General features: G+C 39.1%; 1 protein-coding gene across 1 annotated transcript; it reads left to right on the forward strand.

The window, feature by feature from the left end:
• The first annotated feature begins 17 nt into the window (after window positions 1-17).
• LOC134332853 (adhesion G protein-coupled receptor F5-like) lies at window positions 18-15,482 on the forward strand. Its single transcript, XM_063014686.1, has 15 exons — window positions 18-27; window positions 1,035-1,150; window positions 1,349-1,410; window positions 2,452-2,588; window positions 7,234-7,286; window positions 7,521-7,752; window positions 8,508-8,708; window positions 9,239-9,382; window positions 11,060-11,241; window positions 11,360-11,530; window positions 12,250-13,593; window positions 13,716-13,757; window positions 14,288-14,347; window positions 14,429-14,492; window positions 15,397-15,482. The coding sequence occupies exons 1-15, from the start codon at window positions 18-20 to the stop codon at window positions 15,480-15,482; spliced, it is 2,904 nt and encodes a 967-aa protein (XP_062870756.1).
• The last annotated feature ends 5,217 nt before the right edge of the window (window positions 15,483-20,699 follow it).

A 20,699-nucleotide genomic window follows, 5' to 3' on the forward strand; every position in this document is an offset into this window, starting at 1 on the left:
TGTAAAGTAGTAAAACAATGTTTAAAGGTTTTTTTGTGCTATTTTGTTTAGCCACCACATCATCAATAACAACACCTGCAGCTACCACAATAATGAACAGCACCTCAGCCTCAACTACACAACCTACAACTACATACAACACTACAACACCTACTGTAAATACAGCTACATACAACACAACACCTACTGTAAATACAACCACACAACCTAATACACACAACACTACAACACCGACTGTAAATACAACTACACAACCTAATACACACAACACTACAACACCTACTGTAAATACAACTACACAACCTAATACACACAACACTACAACACCTACTGTAAATACAACTACACAACCTAATACACACAACACTACAACACCTACTGTAAATACAACTACACAACCTAATACACACAACACTACAACACCTACTGTAAATACAACTACACAACCTAATACACACAACACTACAACACCGACTGTAAATACAACTACACAACCTAATACACACAACACTACAACACCTACTGTAAATACAACTACACAACCTAATACACACAACACTACAACACCTACTGTAAATACAACTACACAACCTAATACACACAACACTACAACACCTACTGTAAATACAACTACACAACCTAATACACACAACACTACAACACCTACTGTAAATACAACTACACAACCTAATACACACAACACTACAACACCTACTGTAAATACAACTACACAACCTAATACACACAACACTACAACACCTACTGTAAATACAACTACACAACCTAATACACACAACACTACAACACCGACTGTAAATACAACTATAAAGACCACAACTGTCACAACTGTTGCTACTACAAGATGGACTACAATCCAATCCACAGGTTATATTTTAATTTTTTTTATTAATCTTTGCATAGTTCATAGATTTTGTTACTTATCTTGTTTTCAGGATGACATTTAGCTTCAGTTCTGTGATTTAAATATTCATGGAGTGTTTATTTCATTTAATTAAAATGTTTTTATTTTACAGCTACAGCCGTCCTGGTTTTAAGTTTTTCAATGAAAATAAACCAGGTTTTTGACGTTTCCCTCGCCGACACTACAAGTAACATGTACAAAAAATATAAAGAAACAATCGAGAAAATAGTAAGTGTTACATCTATTATCATCATTATTATTATTATTATTATTATTATTATTATTATTATTATTATTATTATTATTATTATTATTATTATTATTATTTATTATTGAGTATCAGCAGGAATAGAATTATTTACTTACAGAAATAGAACAAAAATCTGTGAATTTAAGTGACACCATTTTATTTACTTACTTTTATAGATCAATAACAGTTACTCAGCTGTACCAGGATACTTGGGCTCTACAACAGTGACAGGTTTTAGGTAAAAATAATTTATTTTACTAATTCATGTTAAATGTTTCTTTTGATTCTGTGAGATGGGGTGTCAAGTCTAGACACCAAAAACCTCCTGTTGAGCAGCCGAGATCCTGTCACATCTAGCCGTCTCGACTTGCAGGTTCCCATTAGAACCACCTCGAAGTAAAACAACAGAAGATGGAGTTAAAAATGTGAATCATTAAGAGTAAAATATCAGTTTTGCAGTAAGTAGCTTTAGACTCCGACACCCTGAATTATTACAGCAGGACTAAAAGGGAGAGCGAGAAGGTAACAAGGTCATGAAGCTTCTACAGGACGTCAGCGCCCATCTCCACCACCGTCATCAAACAAGAGAGGCAGAACGACAGCAACCCAACATCCCTGATCACCACAAGTTTATATCACCGAGAACCTCCAAGCTCTGCTCCTTTGTCTATAATAATCAAAAGCCTGAGAAAATAAATATGTTTTCAGACTAGACTTAAACATTGAGACATGTCCGAGTCCCGAACAGAGGCAGGAAGATTATTCCAGAGTTGTGGAGCTTTGTAAGAAAATGCTCTTCCACCAGCCGTGATCTTTTTAATTCTTGGAACTATAAGTAACCCTGAACCTTGTGAGTGAAGTGACCATGCTGGGTTGTAGTGATCAATAAGCTCCGATACTGTGGTACAGACCATGCAGCGCTTTATAAGTTAGTAAAAGTATTTTGTAATCAATGCGAAATTTAATTGGTGGCCAGTGTAGAAGCCAAAATGCTAGAAACAGGACCGCCTGAGCTACAGGGGTTCGATTTCTGAGCTACAAAACAATTGACAGGTTTTAGTTTTTATTGGATTTTTAAAAAGTGTTGAAACATTTTTGGAATTGAGTAAATATAAAAAGGATAAATCAGTCGTTTTAAATAAAGACACCAGTCATGATAAAGAGGACAAATCAATGTGGTATAATAACTGTGGAATTAACTCTATTTTTTCTTGTATTAACTAGAGTTAACATGACGTGTGTGTGTGTGTGTGTGTGTGTGTGTGTGTGTGTTTAACAGGCCCGGCAGTGTGATTGTAGACTACAATATTACAGCATCAAGTGATAAACTTAATTTGACTTCAGCAAACGCAGATGTTGTTAAAAGTCTCACTGTAGACGGATTTCATGTGTCCAGTGATTCATTCACTCGGAGAGGTAGGTTCAGTTCAAACGATTCATTTAATGATCACTGTTGTATAAATGAGATATAAATCTGCTTTATATATAAATCAAGATATAAATACATCAAACTATTTGTGGTGTGAATTGGTTTTACAGTACAGTGGACTAACTCGCTGCTCCTTTACACCACAAATGGTTTGATTTATTAAATGACAGGTGTGTAAATGTTGTGCATGTTTCTGGATTTCAGTGTATGGTGGACTGTATAAGTCAGAGTTTAATGATGTCCACATTTATCCTGGAGAAAATCTAACCCTGAAGTGTAACACCCCAACAAATAAAACCATAACCTGGACTCTAAATGGGCAAAAGATATCGAGTACAAGTGAAACCTACAACATCAACAACGTTACTTCTACTCACAGTGGTAAGTTATTAATATTTTAGATTAATTATGTTAAGTACCGTTGCTTTATTCCTTTATTATTGTATCAAAAGTCACATCTTAACATCATATAATACACACACACACACACACACTTATACTTTGAACAATTTTTACTCTGCTATGTGGTTTTACAGTCCAGTGGACTAACTCACTACTGCTTTGCACCACAAATGGTTTGTTTTATTAACTTTGATGTATTTACAGTGTATCACAAAAGTGAGTACACCCCTCACATTTCTGCAGATATTTAAGTATATCTTTTCATGGGACAACACTGACAAAATGACACTTTGACACAATGAAAAGTAGTCTGTGTGCAGCTTATATAACAGTGTAAATTTATTCTTCCCTCAAAATAACTCAATATACAGCCATTAATGTCTAAACCACCGGCAACAAAAGTGAGTACACCCCTTAGTGAAAGTTCCTGAAGTGTCAATATTTTGTGTGGCCACCATTATTTCCCAGAACTGCCTTAACTCTCCTGGGCATGGAGTTTACCAGAGCTTCACAGGTTGCCACTGGAATGCTTTTCCACTCCTCCATGACGACATCACGGAGCTGGCGGATATTCGAGACTTTGCACTCCTCCACCTTCCGCTTGAGGATGCCCCAAAGATGTTCGATTGGGTTTAGGTCTGGAGACATGCTTGGCCAGTCCATCACCTTTACCCTCAGCCTCTTCAATAAAGCAGTGGTCGTCTTAGAGGTGTGTTTGGGGTCATTATCATGCTGGAACACTGCCCTGCAACCCAGTTTCCGGAGGGAGGGGATCATGCTCTGCTCAGTATTTCACAGTACATATTGGAGTTCATGTGTCCCTCAATGAAATGTAACTCCCCAACACCTGCTGCACTCATGCAGCCCCAGACCATGGCATTCCCATACCATACCATGCTTGACTGTAGGCATGACACACTTATCTTTGTACTCCTCACCTGATTGCCGCCACACATGCTTGAGACCATCTGAACCAAACAAATTAATCTTGGTCTCATCAGACCATAGGACATGGTTCCAGTAATCCATGTCCTTTGTTGACATGTCTTCAGCAAACTGTTTGCGGGCTTTCTTGTGTAGAGACTTCAGAAGAGGCTTCCTTCTGGGGTGACAGCCATGCAGACCAATTTGATGTAGTGTGCGGCGTATGGTCTGAGCACTGACAGGCTGACCCCCCACCTTTTCAATCTCTGCAGCAATGCTGACAGCACTCCTGCGCCTATCTTTCGAAGACAGCAGTTGGATGTGACGCTGAGCACGTGCACTCAGCTTCTTTGGACGACCAACGCGAGGTCTGTTCTGAGTGGACCCTGCTCTTTTAAAACGCTGGATGATCTTGGCCACTGTGCTGCAGCTCAGTTTCAGGGTGTTGGCAATCTTCTTGTAGCCTTGGCCATCTTCATGTAGCGCAACAATTCGTCTTTTAAGATCCTCAGAGAGTTCTTTGCCATGAGGTGCCATGTTGGAACTTTCAGTGACCAGTATGAGAGAGTGTGAGAGCTGTACTACTAAATTGAACACACCTGCTCCCTATGCACACCTGAGACCTAGTAACACTAACAAATCACATGACATTTTGGAGGGAAAATGACAAGCAGTGCTCAATTTGGACATTTAGGGGTGTAGTCTCTTAGGGGTGTACTCACTTTTGTTGCCGGTGGTTTAGACATTAATGGCTGTATATTGAGTTATTTTGAGGGAAGAATACATTTACACTGTTATATAAGCTGCACACAGACTACTTTTCATTGTGTCAAAGTGTCATTTTGTCAGTGTTGTCCCATGAAAAGATATACTTAAATATCTGCAGAAATGTGAGGGGTGTACTCACTTTTGTGATACACTGTATTTAATATATGCATCTTTTATAAAATTTAAAAAAACTAGATATAAAAAAATAATCCAGAGATGAGAACGCAAGGCAACAACTCCCAGAAATCAATGTGGCAGAAAACTTTTCTCTGCCTTAAACGAACACAGTGACGTCAGTTGCCTATTTTTTCTTTGAGTTTAACTTTGTGGGATTGACTCCATATTGATCATTAGTGATATAATGAACTCATTGTGTCCATTAAAATAGGAATAGTTTGACTGCCTTCTTTAAGAATTACATTTACCTTCTCTCAGTTGTCTACTTCTGAGGTCAGGAGGAAAACATAAACAAGCACGTGACCTTGCGCTGTTAGATAACTTGTCTCAGTTGTTAGGGCGTCTGCGACGTCTGGTGAACATACCACCAGTTCCCAGCGTCACAGGCGTTACAGAACAAAGAGCAGCGTGGCCTCAAATAGGAGGCCAGCTGATTAGGGTAACGACCTGCAGCTGCGAGTTCCCTATTTAAGGGGGCGTCGCCAGATTGCAGGCGTCGCACCTTTGTTCTCTGTTTGGCGCTGCTGCACTGCACCAGCCATTTTTCCTCTTTATCAGGGAAAGTCCGGTTACCCCAGGTGCTGTTAGAGCGGTTGGGTGGGTTGGGTGGGTTGGGTGGGTAGGTCGTAAGGCTGAGGTAATTAGGATTTTGTTTCGCTGATTAGGAAAAGCCGGTGCGATTACGTGCAGCCCTCGCGCTGCGGTTTATTTTGGCGTTGCCTGGCAGCCACCGCTTGCTTGGTTAGCAGCGGGCTAGCTCAAAGCTAACAGCCATTCTCTGCAGCCTTCAATAGGCTTGGTCTATTCCCGTGTTCACCATTGCCTGTTTGGCAGAGCGGTTAAGTCACCACTCGCCTACTGGTGCAACCCTGGTTCGAATCCATGCCAAAATTCCTTTAACTTTTTTAAATCGGTTCCTTCCCAGCCGCTGAAAGCTGGTGACTACGCCGGTTCGGCTTATTCCTAAAGCTGCTGTAAAAGTTTCGCTTTGCGGAGCTTTTGTGTTTGCTTTTGTTTTTGTCTGCCTTCTCTCTTTTTCAGTTGCCTGCGTATCCAGTGGCCCCGTTCGGGATTCCCCGAATTGTTTTCTGTTGTGTTTTGTTTATTTTTAGATTGTATTATATTATTTATTGTTAAATAAAAAACTATTATTTTCTCTGCATCTTCGGGTCCAAAGCCTCTCAATATAACATCAGTGGTCTGTTCTAACTTAGATTAGAATACAGCCTTCGGACTGTAGGTGACACTGTGCCCAGTGAAGCTGGTTTTATATTAAGCTCATGTTTATAAGTCACGATGGTGCTGCGGATGGCAGCCTCGGCACAGCACCCTCTGCTTTTTTCTTTGTTTTTGTTTATTTTATGTGTGTTTTGTCATGCAAACCCGATAACACCAGGGAAGAGCTGCATAACATCGGGCAGCTTACCGCTAACAGTTTCTCACCAATTTTTACAAACTTGGATACTTTTATGGACATTTTTGTTTGTGGAGCAGCGACTCTCTGTGCGGCATGGAGGGGACGCAGATGGGGAAAGCGCGCCGGCGCGCTAGTGAAACTTGGACAACGAAGATTTCAATCTGTGCTTTCATTGATTCACTTGGTGAACCTTCACTCTCTAAACAACAAAATGGATGAGCTGCACATTCCGCTGCACTTTGTTTTACTGAAACTTGGCTCAGCAAATCCGTTCCTGCTACATTAGCTTTTGTGAGGACGTTTGTGTGCCCACCAAACCTTCTGCAAATACGACAAATCATGGTTTACAGCCAGATTAAGAAAACTGGCTGACGACCTTAATGTTTTCTATTGTAGGTTTGAGAAGGACACATTCACACCCACCCTCCACCCCTGCAAATCAACAGCCCATATCACACCTTCAGCTATCACCACACATTCCCCCATGGAGACACAATCTGCATTACAAATAGGTGAGATGGACGTGAGACGATTCTTCCAAAGACAAAAAACCAGAAAGGCACCAGGCCCAGATGGAGTCTCACCGTCATGTCTCAAAGCCTGTGCGGACCAACTGGCCCCTTTTTTTACAAAGATCTTTAACAAGTCCCATCCTGCCTTAAACGCTCCACCATCATCCCAATCCCCAAGAAACCCTCCATCACAGGACTTAATAACTACAGACCGGTTGCTTAAACATCTGTGGTCATGAAATCCTTCGAACAACTGGTTATGACACATCTCAAGAGCATTACTGGCCCCCTGCTGGACCCTTTGCAGTTTGCCTACCGGGCAAACAGGTTGGTGGATGATGCAGTCAACATGGGATTGCATGACATCCTAGAACATCTAGACAACCCACAGACTTATGTAAGAATCCTTTTTGTGGACTTTACTCAACTCAGTGTCCCCCGCCATCTGTCAGTGGATCACCAGCTTTCTGACAGACCGGACACAGGTGAGGCTGGGAGATATCACATCTACCACAAGAACAGTCAGCACTGGTGCACCACAGGGCTGTGTCCTCTCTCCACTGCTATTTTCTCTCTACTCTAATGACTGTACCTCTACAGACCCAACAGTAAAACTTCTAAAGTTTGCAGATGACACTACAATCATCGGACTAATCCAGGATGGAGATGAGTCTGCATATCGGCAGGAGATTGATCGGCTGGTGTTCTGGTGCTGTCAGAACAAACTAGAGCTGAACGCACTAAAGACTGTAGAGATGACAGTGGATTTTAAAAGGAAACCTTCGACACTGCTCCCCATCATCATATTCAACAGCACCATGTCTACCGTGGAGACCTTCAGGTTCTTGGGAACTACTATTTCCAATGACCTAAAGTGGGAGGCCAACACCAACTTTATCCTCAAAAAGGCCCAGCAAAGGATGTACTTTCTGCGTCAACTGAGGAAACACGGTCTGCCACAGGAGCTGTTGAAACAGTTCTACACCGCAGTCATTGAATCTGTCCTGTGCACATCCATCACAGTGTGGTTCGGTTCAGCCACTAAACAAGTCAGATGCAGACTGCAAAGAGTGGAGTGGATAGAGCGGCAAAAATCATCGGTGCTCCTTTGCCCACCCTCCAGGACTTATACAAAACAAGGATCAGAAACCGGGTAGAAAGTCATCACAGACTTCTCACACCCTGGACATTAACTTTTTACCCTCCTACCCTCTGGCAGGCGCTACAGAGCCCTGCACACTAAATCAGACACTCTAACAGTTTTTTTCCAAATGCCATCAAACTCATTAATAACTAAAACTGAACTGCTGTTTACTGTTGTTTACATGCCAAACTGCACTTTATACATGCTGTATAATACTGTAACTGCACCTTACCTTACTTTACTAATTATCTTATGCTATTTTTATATTTTCTGTACATATGCAAATTGTGCTGAACATGTAAATATGTACATTGTCTACATATAGGCTTGTCTGTATATTGTGTTGTTTGTAAATTGTGGAGAGCTAACAACAGCCGGAAACAAATTCCTTGTGTGTGTAAACATACTTGGCGAATAAAGCTGATTCTGATTCTTATCAGCTCTTGGGCCCTAAAGCCTGAAAGTTTGTTGTTGATCATGTAGATGAAGAGAAGAAGTTTTACCTGCAGCATGAACGTAGCATGAGAGTTAAATTTCATTCTTGTTTGAATGTTTATTTTAGGTGAATATTCCTGCTCAACATATGAGAACTCGATGCTCTATGTGGTCTGGCAGAGAATTACAGTCCGGCCATATCCTGAAATCCAAGTGAGCAATGAGAAGGTGATTTCCTGTAATGTTACGACCGTCTCTCTGCAATGCTGCGTTCAGGACGGTTATACAGTGGAATGGAGCAACTCGGGTTGTACCAACAATTCAGCAGGTCATACACACAACCTTTTTCATTCAATGTGATAAATTAGCAGTACATTATTAAAAACATGCTTTCTACAGTTACCAGTTAAAGATTTATGAAGCCAAAAGTATTTGAACACGTGATGAAACACTATTTGCCTAAACAAAGCTCTGAAATCAACCCCAATTAACACCTTTGGATTGAATTGAAATGTTGATTGGAGTCGGGGTTTCTTGTTCAACACCAGCACCTGACCTTACAAATGCTGTTATGACAAAAGAAGCACAAACCTCCACAGACACACTCCAAAATCCTTTTCCAAAACAGTGGAGGCTTTAAGATCTGCAAAGTGAGGTGGAGGAGGCAACTCTATAATAATGGGTTTGAAATAAAGCTCATGGTCAGGTGTCCACTTACTTTTTACCAAATATTGTACAAGGATTTGTGGATTAATCCAATTTGTTCATTTAAATTAAAACTTTATTGATTAAAAATACATAAATTGTGTTTAAGCTAAATAAATAAATGATGGTGGTTTATTGTATTGACAGCACAAGGCTGCATTTCATGTGAATATAAGATGAACGAACAGAGGTGCCAAGGTGCCACACCAGATCCAGTTGAAGTCTCGTGCCAACTCAATCCAGCTGCCAGTGGAAGTTTTAACAGATCAAACAAGATCAGAATTACATCACAAAAAGGTGAGTAATTTTATTTTATTATGATTAAGTGACATTAAGTTGATTCTGACTCCTGGTGACCACGTGTATGGTGGTTCTCCAGAACATCCGGACTTCTTTTTGAGTTTTTAGGATTCTTAATAGCTTGTTCATTGTTCCACTAATTGTATCTATATATCTTGTTGCTGGCTGTACTCTACCTCTTTTACCTTCAACTCTTCCAAGCACAACTGTCATTTCCAATAAACTGGTTCTTCTAATAATATGTCCACACTATTAAAGAAATATGATGTTTTTACCATCTTTTTTATATAAAATGTATTTAAACATGAAAAACATCTCACATATTTAAATCAGTAGTCAATATTGCAACAAAATATAGATTTTTTTTGTACAACCCCAAATCAGAAAAAGTTGGGACAGTATGGAAAATGCAAATAAATAAAAAATGCAGAGTTCCTTACATTTACTTTGACTTTTATTTGATGTCTGACAGGATGAACCTGAGATATTTCATCTTTTATCTGCTCAACTTCATTTCATTTATTAATAAACATCCATTCCTGCAACACATTCCAAAAAAAGTTGGGACGGGGCGATTTAGGGCTAGTAATGAGGTAAAACAAAATGAAATAATGATGTGATTTTAAACAGATGATTGTAATCATGGTACAAAAGCAGCATCCAGGAAAGGCTGAGAGTCTCTGATGAGTAAAGATGATCAGAGGATCCAGTTTGTCCACAAATGTGTGAGAAAATGATTGAAATGTTTAAAAACTATGAACCTCAAAGAAAGGCATCTAGGATGGTCCATCACACAGTGGAAACATGTATTGTGGTCAGATGAATCAGCATTCCAGGTGACGCTGTGTGCTCCTGACCAAAGATGAAAAGGATCCAGACTGTTATCAGTAACACGTCCAAAATCCAGGGTGTGTCATGGTATGGGGGTGTGTCAGTACCAGGGTGTGTCATGGTATGTGTGTGTCAGTGCCCTTGGTAAAGGTCATTTACACTCTGTGATGCAGCATTAATACAGAAAAGTACGTTGAGATCTTAGAGCAACATGTGCTGCCTTCAAGACGTCGTCTTTTCCAGGGACGTCCAGCATTTTTCAACAAGGCAACACAAAACCACCTGCTGCACACATTACAAAGGCGTGGCTGTGGAAGAAGAGGGTACGGGTACTGGACTGGCCTGCCTGCAGTCCTGACTTCGACCCCCCGTACTGCTGCACATCTTAAGACGTGTTTGCATGAAGAACGAGACAAAATAAAAGCTGAAACACTAAATCACTTGGTCTCCTCGGTGCCAAAACCTCTTTTAAGTGGTGAAAAGGAACGACAACATTACAAAGTGGTAAAAACTTTTTTTGGAATGTGTTGCAGGTCTGAAATGCAGGAATGGATGTTTATTAATAAATGAAATGAAGTTGAGCAGATAAAAGATGAAATATCTCAGAATGATGAGCTTTAATTTCCTGGCCACAATCATTCCCAGTACATCTGCTCCATTCATGTTTCATTCAGTGGTATGTGATGTGCAGAACTGTTTGCAGCTCCATATCATGATGCTCCCACGTCTAAATTTCTGAACTGTGTGTTTGGAGTTCTTGTAAATCCTGCACACATATGCAGCCTGTATTTCTCCAAAGAAGAGCAGCTCCATTTTTGTACATTTTGTTACATTGTGTTTTAGAGAAAGTTGACTGTTCTGATGGTACATTTGGAGTTGGATCTGAGGGAACCAAGCGCACTGCTGACTGTGGTGTCGGCCTGGTCGGCTATCAAATAGCTCAGTGTAAATCAACAGGAAAATGGGAGGTGATAGAAGACAACTGTGTCCTGCAAGCCATTCAAAATCTGAAAACTAAATCTCAGGTAATCTCATTTTATAGCGAGTATTCTTTTATCTTTTATCAAACCTTACAGAAAATAATTTAATATAAATAATGTGAGTTTTGTTTGTTAGTGATTTATACCTGTTTTTTCTCTGAAGAATTTAGTGGCTACTGACATCTCTACATTTGTGGCGAACCTTAGTGAAGTTACTCAGAAAAATTCTTCTGTGATCCAAAACTCAGAAGCGACCATATTAACCATCGTCGACATTCTTAAGCAAATTGCCAACGTCTCTCAAACCATCTTAGTTAATGAAGCCACCATGCTGGTAAGTTTACTCAAGTTCCATCTGCTTTTGGTTTTACATAACTATGTCCATTATATAATGGTGTAAAAGGATGATCATACCTGTTCCAGTTGCTTTAGATATTGTAAAAATGCAACACAGTATGTAAAAATATTTCATTAAATTATCCAGCACCTGTATCACAACACAATTTAACAGCAAACAGTACAACTAAACTACACCAACCCTTCCTAATTCAACATCAGTCTTTTTTATTTCTATGGAAGAAGGGAATTTTGGGTCCACTTTTTGACAGAACTTTAGAACTTTAGTTTCTCTAAAACCAGGACAACAATAAAAGAAAAACAATAACAAGAAATGTTTGATGTGGGTGAAATTTATCATTCATCTAAAGACAAGTTGCAAAAGTCAGACAAGCACTTAGAGTTTTATTTATTTTATTGTTGTTCTTCCTGTCACCTTCCCATGAATCTTATTTTCTAGCAGTGTCTCTTTCATAGTGACCCGTGACTTCTTGAATAAGATGCTGTTAAGAATCCTAGACCTTTTTTGAAATGTTTCAAGTTAAAACAAGCCTAGATGTATTTTATTAGCTCAATCAGCTCACCAGTTATTTTTGGTAAACTGAATTATTGTTTTGTTTGTGTTTAATGATTTGATATAATTCTGTGAGACAAACATGGTAACGGCTCACTTGCTAAATGAGATTGATCAGATGTGCTCTAAAATTTCTATTGTAGAATTTTCTAAAAACAGTGGATGATATTGGATCAGCACAGAAGCAATGGGTGGAAATAAACAAGAACAGCACAACCAAACACACCAGTTCTGATCTTCTGAAGGCTATTGAGGATTTTGGAAGCAGAATCTCAAATCAGAGCTTTACCACTTCAACAAACTTTACCTATATAGAAAGAAAAACCACCAATCACCCCCTTTCTGAGAACATCGGAAAAGATTTAACTACCCACATAAATATACCAAACATCAAGGAAAATACTTTTATCACCATTATAGTCTTATCAGCTTTTAGTAATATCTTACCTGTTCAAAATGACAGCAGTGAAAATGGCACCAGGATTAATGGAGATGTTGTTGTGGTCCAAACAAAGCCACAAGTTAACAACATCTCTCTTAAATACACTGTCAAAAACACGACGCTGGGAAACCCTCAGTGTGTCTTCTGGAACTTCAGTCTCTTGAATAACTCTGGAGGATGGGACTCGACTGGATGTAAACTAATACAGGATCAGAACGGATCGGTTACATGTGAGTGCGATCACACGACCTCTTTTTCAGTCCTGATGTCGCCGTTTACTTTAAGTCCGGCTGATATCGTCATTTTGGACTATATCACTTACATCGGCGTCGGTATTTCAATGGCCTGCTTGGTTTTGTGCCTCATCATTGAAATCCTCATCTGGAAATCAGTAAGAAGAAACGAAACATCCTACATGCGCCACGTCTCCATCGTTAACATCGCCTTCTCCCTGCTGATCGCCGATATATGCTTCATCATCGGAGCAGCCATTGTTAAAAACGGAGAGACGACACCAGTATCCTCCTGCACCGCTGTAACCTTCTTCATGCACTTCTTCTATCTCGCTCTGTTCTTCTGGATGTTGTTGTTAGCGCTCCTGCTCCTGTACCGCACCATCATGGTCTTCAACCGACTTTCTAAATCTGTGATGATGGCTACAGCGTTCAGTGTTGGGTATGGAGCGCCGTTACTCATCGCCGTCATTACTGTGGCATCTACAGCTGGAGGTGGAGGATACGTCACAGCAGCTAATGCTTGCTGGCTGAACTGGGATAAAACCAAAACTCTCCTGGCGTTCGTGATTCCTGCTCTGACTATCGTAGCTATAAACCTCCTGGTGATGGTCGTGGTTCTGTATAAGATCCTGAGGAGAGGATTAAACGCCAGCGTTCAGCGAGATGAGAAACACGCCCTGCTGGTCATCGCTAAATGTGTAGGAATCTTAACACCTCTCTTTGGTCTGACGTGGGGATTCGGTATCGGGACCATGGTAACACAGAAGTTTGGACTCCATGTGGTGTTCGCATTGCTCAATTCACTTCAGGTACTAATTTTATACACATTTATTCTCTCTGTAATTGGAATTGCTCACATTTTATTGCTACCACATTATTAAACATTGTAAATATAAATATAAATCTAAGAAAAATGATTTTCTCTTTACAGGGTTTCTTCATTCTAGTATTTGGACTGTTGCTGGACAGTAAGGTGTGTGTTCATTATATCGTGTAATCTGGGGATTTCAGTGATTCTGCATCTGTTCCTGTTCTGTGACTGAGTGATTGGAATGTGCACTAATAGTAAACATACAGCACCATATGTTGCATACACCAGTCAGGCATAACATTATGACCACCTTTTTAATATTGTGTTGGCTCCCCTTTTGCTGACCCATTAAGGTCTGGACTCCACTAGAGCCCTGAAGGTGTGCTGTGGTATCTGGCACCAAGATCCTTTAACCCATGAATCACCTCTTTAGCTAAATCAACTATTTAACCATATTTAATAGACAGGTTTAGTTTCATTAGCCACACCCAGGCAGGGTCTTGTTGATGGCAATAATAAACTACAAACAAATATAAAAGAAGACAAATCTGTGAGTTGTAAAACAAACATCTTCGAGTTATTCAGTCACAAATAAAGAACATCTGCAGAACTCATTGAGACTCAGACGCCGCTGTGGTTTTATTGTTGCTCACGACAAGTTTAAACTGTTTCTACTTGTTTTGCTGTGGCAGGTTAGAGAAGCCTTGGCAGGAAAGTTGGCGCTGAGGAATCTCAGCTCTCTGCCCACCAGGGTAAAAATCCTTCATCTACTACTGTGTTTTATTTTATTTACCTTTTATGATGTTGTTACTGACACTGTTTGTATATTACAGAGCACAGATCAAGGACCATCATCCTCGAGCGGACTTTCTTTATTTCGGAGGCTACGACATAGAAGTATGTAAATAAACGTGTTTTTTATTTTATAATATGTTTTATAATATGTCATCATTAACGTAAGATGGGCCACCTAGGTGTTTTGACGACCACCCAGTAAAAGTGAGGTTTACTTTCCTAATACCATACAGCCAAACAACTAGAACACCCAAGATATTACTTTATTTACTTCTTACATTTATATGGATAAATATTATTTCTATTAATACTATTTTGGAACCCACAATGTGAAACAAGCTAAAAATAAGTAGAAAACTCACTTACAGCATCTGTCCCTCACAGTCACCAAATTTCAAACCATATAAGAAAAGAATAGTGGTCCACTCCTACAGTACAATTGCAAATCTGTGCCAATGTGTTTTGGTGTTTGGTGGCTTATCTTATTTAATAACCTGATAGTTTTTGTTTGGATCATTTGACCATATCATTCTTATCGAGCCTATCCCAGCTTTTCAATGGGCGCAAAGCACACAGTAACACCCTGGACGGGGCACCAGTCCTCCACATAGAAAGGACCCGGACCTCCCTGCCTGGGGATCAAACCCAGGACCTTCTTGCTGTGAGGTGATCGTGCTACCCACTGAACCACAAAATCAATAATCAAAATTAATTGGAAGGACATGCTGCAAAGTTAAACATCTTGAGAATGTGGCACCACCAAATCAAAAGATTTGTGCTGTATGTATATTTCTTGACACAAAAAAGCTCATGGAATTTGCTTTATTTTTTATTTATGCATAAAAAGTTGCTATAAAATGCACCTACAGTACCTTCAGAGGTGAAGGTAAAGGTTTAACTTTAGCTATAAGAAATAGTTTCCCTTTGTAAATAATCCTTTACAAAATATTTAAACTTAGTTTTGCTTTGTGAGTAACTTTGTCATTTATGTTTTGTTGTTTTTCAGACATGTACAATGTATCAGGGGCACAAAATCTATCTTCATCTTCTTCAGCCTTTTCTTCAAACAACTCATATTCAGCTTTAAGCTAAAACTTCAGCTAATAGATCCTGAACTGGACTTAAACCTAAACCTGGACTTTAACTCCGCTCAAACCTCAAAACCTCAGACTTTTAAATACATTGAATTTAAAATTATTACTCAAAAATGATCTTAGCGTGTTTTCTGTGTAACTAAATAATAATAATTTGTTTACAGAACTAAGAAATCTATTTGATGAATTTCAATGAATTTCTTATTCATAATTATAAACAGTTTCTATGTGACAATAAAATGTAATTTAAAATGCATCTCGATCAGTCATTCACTGTATGTTATATATTGTATATAATACAAACATTGTTTACTTATTAAGTTTGGGTGTGATTGGACTGTTTGGTTTGAAGTGAAAGCTGTTTAGCATCTCGGCTTTGCAGCGCTCCGATCGATCAGCTGGTACCTGTATGGGTTTTGTGTCGTACTAAATGTGAGTGGGGTGAAGTTGGTGAGTTCAAACCAATCATCTCATACTGGACCAGCTAAGCATCTCTGGAGCTTTTAGCTTTTAAAGTGTTGAGTCCAAGTCAAGCTCTATAATCTCTCAAGTAACAAGACCACTGAAGCCACTGAAGCCTCACCAAGTCTGCTGTTACTATCAGAATATGTACTGGAACAGCTCGGTTGGTTTATCAGAAAGTAGGGCAGCATGTCTAGGGTTCTGGGGTAACTTAAAGAAACATTTAAAGCATGTTGTACAGGCGATTATTGTTAATGTGGATGTCATCCTAGTCTGTTAGAAGATGGGAGGCTCATATTCTGTGTAGATTAGCACTGCCGTAACAGCCTTACAGCCAAAGACTCACATCTCCTTTCTAAGAAGGATGAACATTTAGGTGTCCAGGAGCAGCCAATGTCTTCTTCACTTACACTCTTCTGTCTGCTGATGAGGATCACAAAAAGGCTGCATTTATTACAAATTAAAAAAATAATTAAGACAACTTTAGTATTTTTGAATTAGAAGGTAATAAAATGCTTAGTCATGCACCGCTCTCACACAAGAACTGAAAAGGTTATCTGTTACTGGACCGGAGTTGTTGGCTATTGTGAGCTATAACTGGTAGTTCTGACAATGCTTTCCTGCATTTTTCTTTATTCTATATGAACCTGTAATGCAAAACAGTCTCTATTTAAGGCAGCGTCTCTCAAAGTGTATCCCCCCAACCCCCCTCCCCGGAACGTCGGAATCTTTTTACGGTGTACAATAAACATTTATATTTACGGCATTTGGCAGGCGCTCTTATCCAGAGCGACTTACAATAAACAATCCGTGCTTTCCGGGGTGAAGTATTCCTTCTGACAGAGTCTAGATCAGGGGTGCCCAATATGTCGATCGCACTGTGCATGCTGGTACATCGTGCCTCATTCAAACAGGTCAATGTGACTGACATGAAATGTGGCCACTGTTTGTTTAATTTGCGGTTTGTTATCGGACATTCATATGAAATGCTGCACTTAGGTGAAACAAGCCACTTAAATTATAAATATAGAAAATTTCACTGGATCCTGTAAAAATTTCTACAACTCTACATGAGAAGGTGCTGTAACCATAAAAGCATTAGATAGCATCAATTTTGGAACTTCCACATATTTGACTGCCAAATATTTGACTTTTTCAGATCAACCTACTTGTGTGAATCGACCTTTTCCCACATGAAAATGATGAAGTGTAAATATTGGTCCCCCCTTACTGATGAACAGCTGAAAAACTGCTTGAGAATTAGAATCAGCAGCTCCTGTCCAGACCAGATAAACCTGCCTGATACCATTCAGAGCAAATCATCAGAATAAAGTCAGTGTGAACTTTCAGTCACTTGCCCTGTAAAGCTGAACATCAATATAGGAACTGAAGCGCATTCAAAAAGCTTCAAAGCTTTTTAGAAAAATGATGAGGCCAACCTTAAAAAGTCGATGGTGATGACCTGAAGACTGAATCAGTAGATCTCAAGCCATGAACGTGTGGGCACTCCTGGTCTAGATTTACAGAAGGTAAATGTGGATGTGGATACAGGGGTATTTGACAGGGATGAAAAGAAAAACAGCCACTAATACAGTGATGAGACCAGATCTCTCACAAATCATGTTTTTGGCACAGATTCAACTTTATCTTTTTTGCAAAGTGTTTGCAAAATGTATTACATTTTTTTATATTTGAAATATCAGACTGATTAAAGGAGCAGTTTAGTGATATGTCAAAAAGTGGTTTGATAAAGTACAACAGAAGTGACTGGAATAAAGGTGAAAGGAACATTCATGATCTTTCAAGTTATTTCAACAATGTTAAACTTGACCTATTTTTGTCAGCATTTTGTTGGGGGGGGGGCATGAAAATTTTTCATCTTCCAAAGGGGGGCGTGACAGAAATAGTTTGAGAACCACTGATTTAAGGGAAGTTTAGATTCAACAGGTCTGGCGGTAATCCTGCCTCGGTATGGCTAGAAAATCGAGACCTTTTGTCTATTATTTGGTTTGAATTTGGAGACAACTGGTTTTACCACATGGGGCCAAGTAGGGCTGAAAAACTTTTTTCTTTAATTAATTCAGTTATCATTAAAACTAGCGCGATTAAAAAAAATTAACTAATTAATCGCACAATTTGCTGTAATTAATCACGATTAATTGCATTTTTCTTTAATACAGAAGCTTTTAATAATGAACATGTAATTGTAAAATAAACTCAATGGAATAATATCTATATTCAGATACTTTTGTTTAATTGTATCTTTTTTAATTTTAAACACAGATTTTCCTGTAGTTGGAGGGGTTGACAGGTATTTGTGTGCAATGGGTGCCAGACTTGCTTTTGCTCTTTCTCTTGTTGACCACCACTGTAGTGGACACCCCTCCATTTCCACTTTGGGCTCTGCTTTATAGTGGTTCAGACATTGTTCTATAGACTCTTCCACTTTATCAGTATCTGTATCAGAAGAACCCAGCAAGAAGACAGACCTTCTCTTCTTTCAAGGCCGTTATACAGGCTTGAACCTCACTAAATAGACTGGATCATCGTTTGAGGGCTACACATAAACAAGTGGCATAAAGCTGCAACACCACTAAATAGCAGACATAGAAAGCACAGGATGTTTTAAACATGTTAGTAAATTGTTACAGAGACAGACACTCGCTACTTTCCTGTCTGTATGTACAAATGCCTGCATACACATAGATGATCCAGGGAAGAGTGAGCAAGATGATTACACAGGGGAATGTGGAAAACTTTCGAATCCCATAAGTGGACAGAGAGCAGGAACAGACACACACATAAATACATGTGAAGAAAGATTAAACACACACACAAACATGGTCCAAAGTAAACACCCAGCTGCGTTAATTGCGTTCATTTTTTTTAACGCGTTAAATACTTCTGTGTTTACTTGGGTTTTCTTTGTGTAGCGCAACTATCTTTCTTCTTTCTCTGGGACAAAAATCTGAACAAAATGAGGCACCACAAGCTTATTTTTTATTTGGAAAAGCAAGGGAAAAAACATTAATCTAAAAACCAGTCTGGGATCTTTGTTAAAAACACCTGCTGATAATTGAGCTGGTCTGTAGGCAGATTGCAGCAGATTCTTTCTTCCAGGCCTCAACTTCTCTGTAACTGAAGTTCCTTTTTTTCTTCTTTTCTTTTTTGTTCTAACTGGGTACGACCTTTTGCTCGCTCTGACTGAGGGCAGGCTTTTTGGCAGGTCTAGCAAATAAAACTTTAGACGCAATTTCCAAACGGTGCCATGCCCACATAACTTCTGTCAACCTTCAAACAGAAAACTTTCACTAGTTTGGGCCTCTAGAAGGTGATCTGAGACCTTTTGTCACAAAAACATTCAGTTGTTTTTTTTGTTCCACTAAAACTGTTATAGCTGCAAATGTGTTGATAGAGAAAGGAAACGTATGTACAAAGATTAATTTAGATAATACTCCCAACCTGTTTTTTTGCTGTCAGCTGCTCATGTATTTAGGTGTTTTTGCCACAGTGAATTATTCTGGTCTATATACTTGATTATGACACAGTTTTATACAGGATGCTCTTTATTGTGTAACCCTCTATATTAGAATATGATGTCTGTACTGTCTGTTACCTCATCCTAACCTACTTAGGAAACTTGTTTTTCTACTCACTTGAGAGGTAAACCTGTTTTTTTTTTTTTTTTTTTTTTTCAATGTTACTTATAAAACCTGTTTTCACACACTTTAGAACCCCTGGCTTTGGCTGAAGCTCATCTGCAGAGTGGACCAGGATTTTTCCTGATCAGCTGAACTCCTGCCAGGACTGAAAGGGCTTCCGAGGTGGCAGGATGATGATTTAAATAGCTGAGCAATGAGGTGGTTCTTTTATATTTTGCTACATGTTGCATAGATTAGTATTGTTGTGGTCATTTGTGTGCTTTATGTGTCATTTAGAATATTTTGCTTGATAAATATACAGTATATACACACGTTGAATTTTAATCCTCTGCCTCATTTTGATTCCTGAAAGGTTCTGTCCTGTTTTAAGTCTGTTTGGAGATAAGTAATAACGTTGTTAGAGTTGTTTCAGTGATCCTCAACATCTTCATACTTCATCTGTTAGTTTGATTTCTTTATTGAAAGTATTATTTGTAAGTGTGTTTAGACACGACACATTTCCAGGGTGAGATGAAGCTTACTCACCATTTTCACTCTAAGTTGAGAAGTTTTGTTTCACATCAAACCAACAACAATCAAAAGCACATTAATGCAGTAAAACATGAGTTTTTCAGGTCCATGAATGACACACGTGTGTGTTTTGTATTCTGTTCCCCTGTAGAAGTAAATCTGAATTATTTAATAATCTGTTTCTCAGAAACACTCATGTTCATATTTAGACTCTCATAGATTTCTCTGAAACCGCACCTTTACCCAAAGATCTTTTGTATTAAGAACAACCAGGGAGTCATTTTGGGTCAAGCCTAGTGTCAAAATTGTAATTTTAGCTTTGTGTTGTGATTATTTTTCTAATTTCTAATTGCTTAAAGTGGACTGGTTAAGCCAGCGTAATTATTTTACTACGAGATCAAAAACACTGTAATTACAAACACATAATACAGCAGCAACTTGGGCGGTATTTTCCTAATTCACTGATACCTTTTAAGTCAGAATGATTTATAAGAAGATGGTTTATAAGTGAAACTTGCTTAAGCTCCTGACGCTGTGCGTGAACAGCAGGGACAAACTGAAGTTCAACCTGCAGAAGCATC

The sequence above is a fragment of the Trichomycterus rosablanca genome, chromosome 18 (assembly GCF_030014385.1).
Source record: "Trichomycterus rosablanca isolate fTriRos1 chromosome 18, fTriRos1.hap1, whole genome shotgun sequence".
Classification (NCBI taxonomy): Eukaryota; Metazoa; Chordata; class Actinopteri; order Siluriformes; family Trichomycteridae; genus Trichomycterus; species Trichomycterus rosablanca.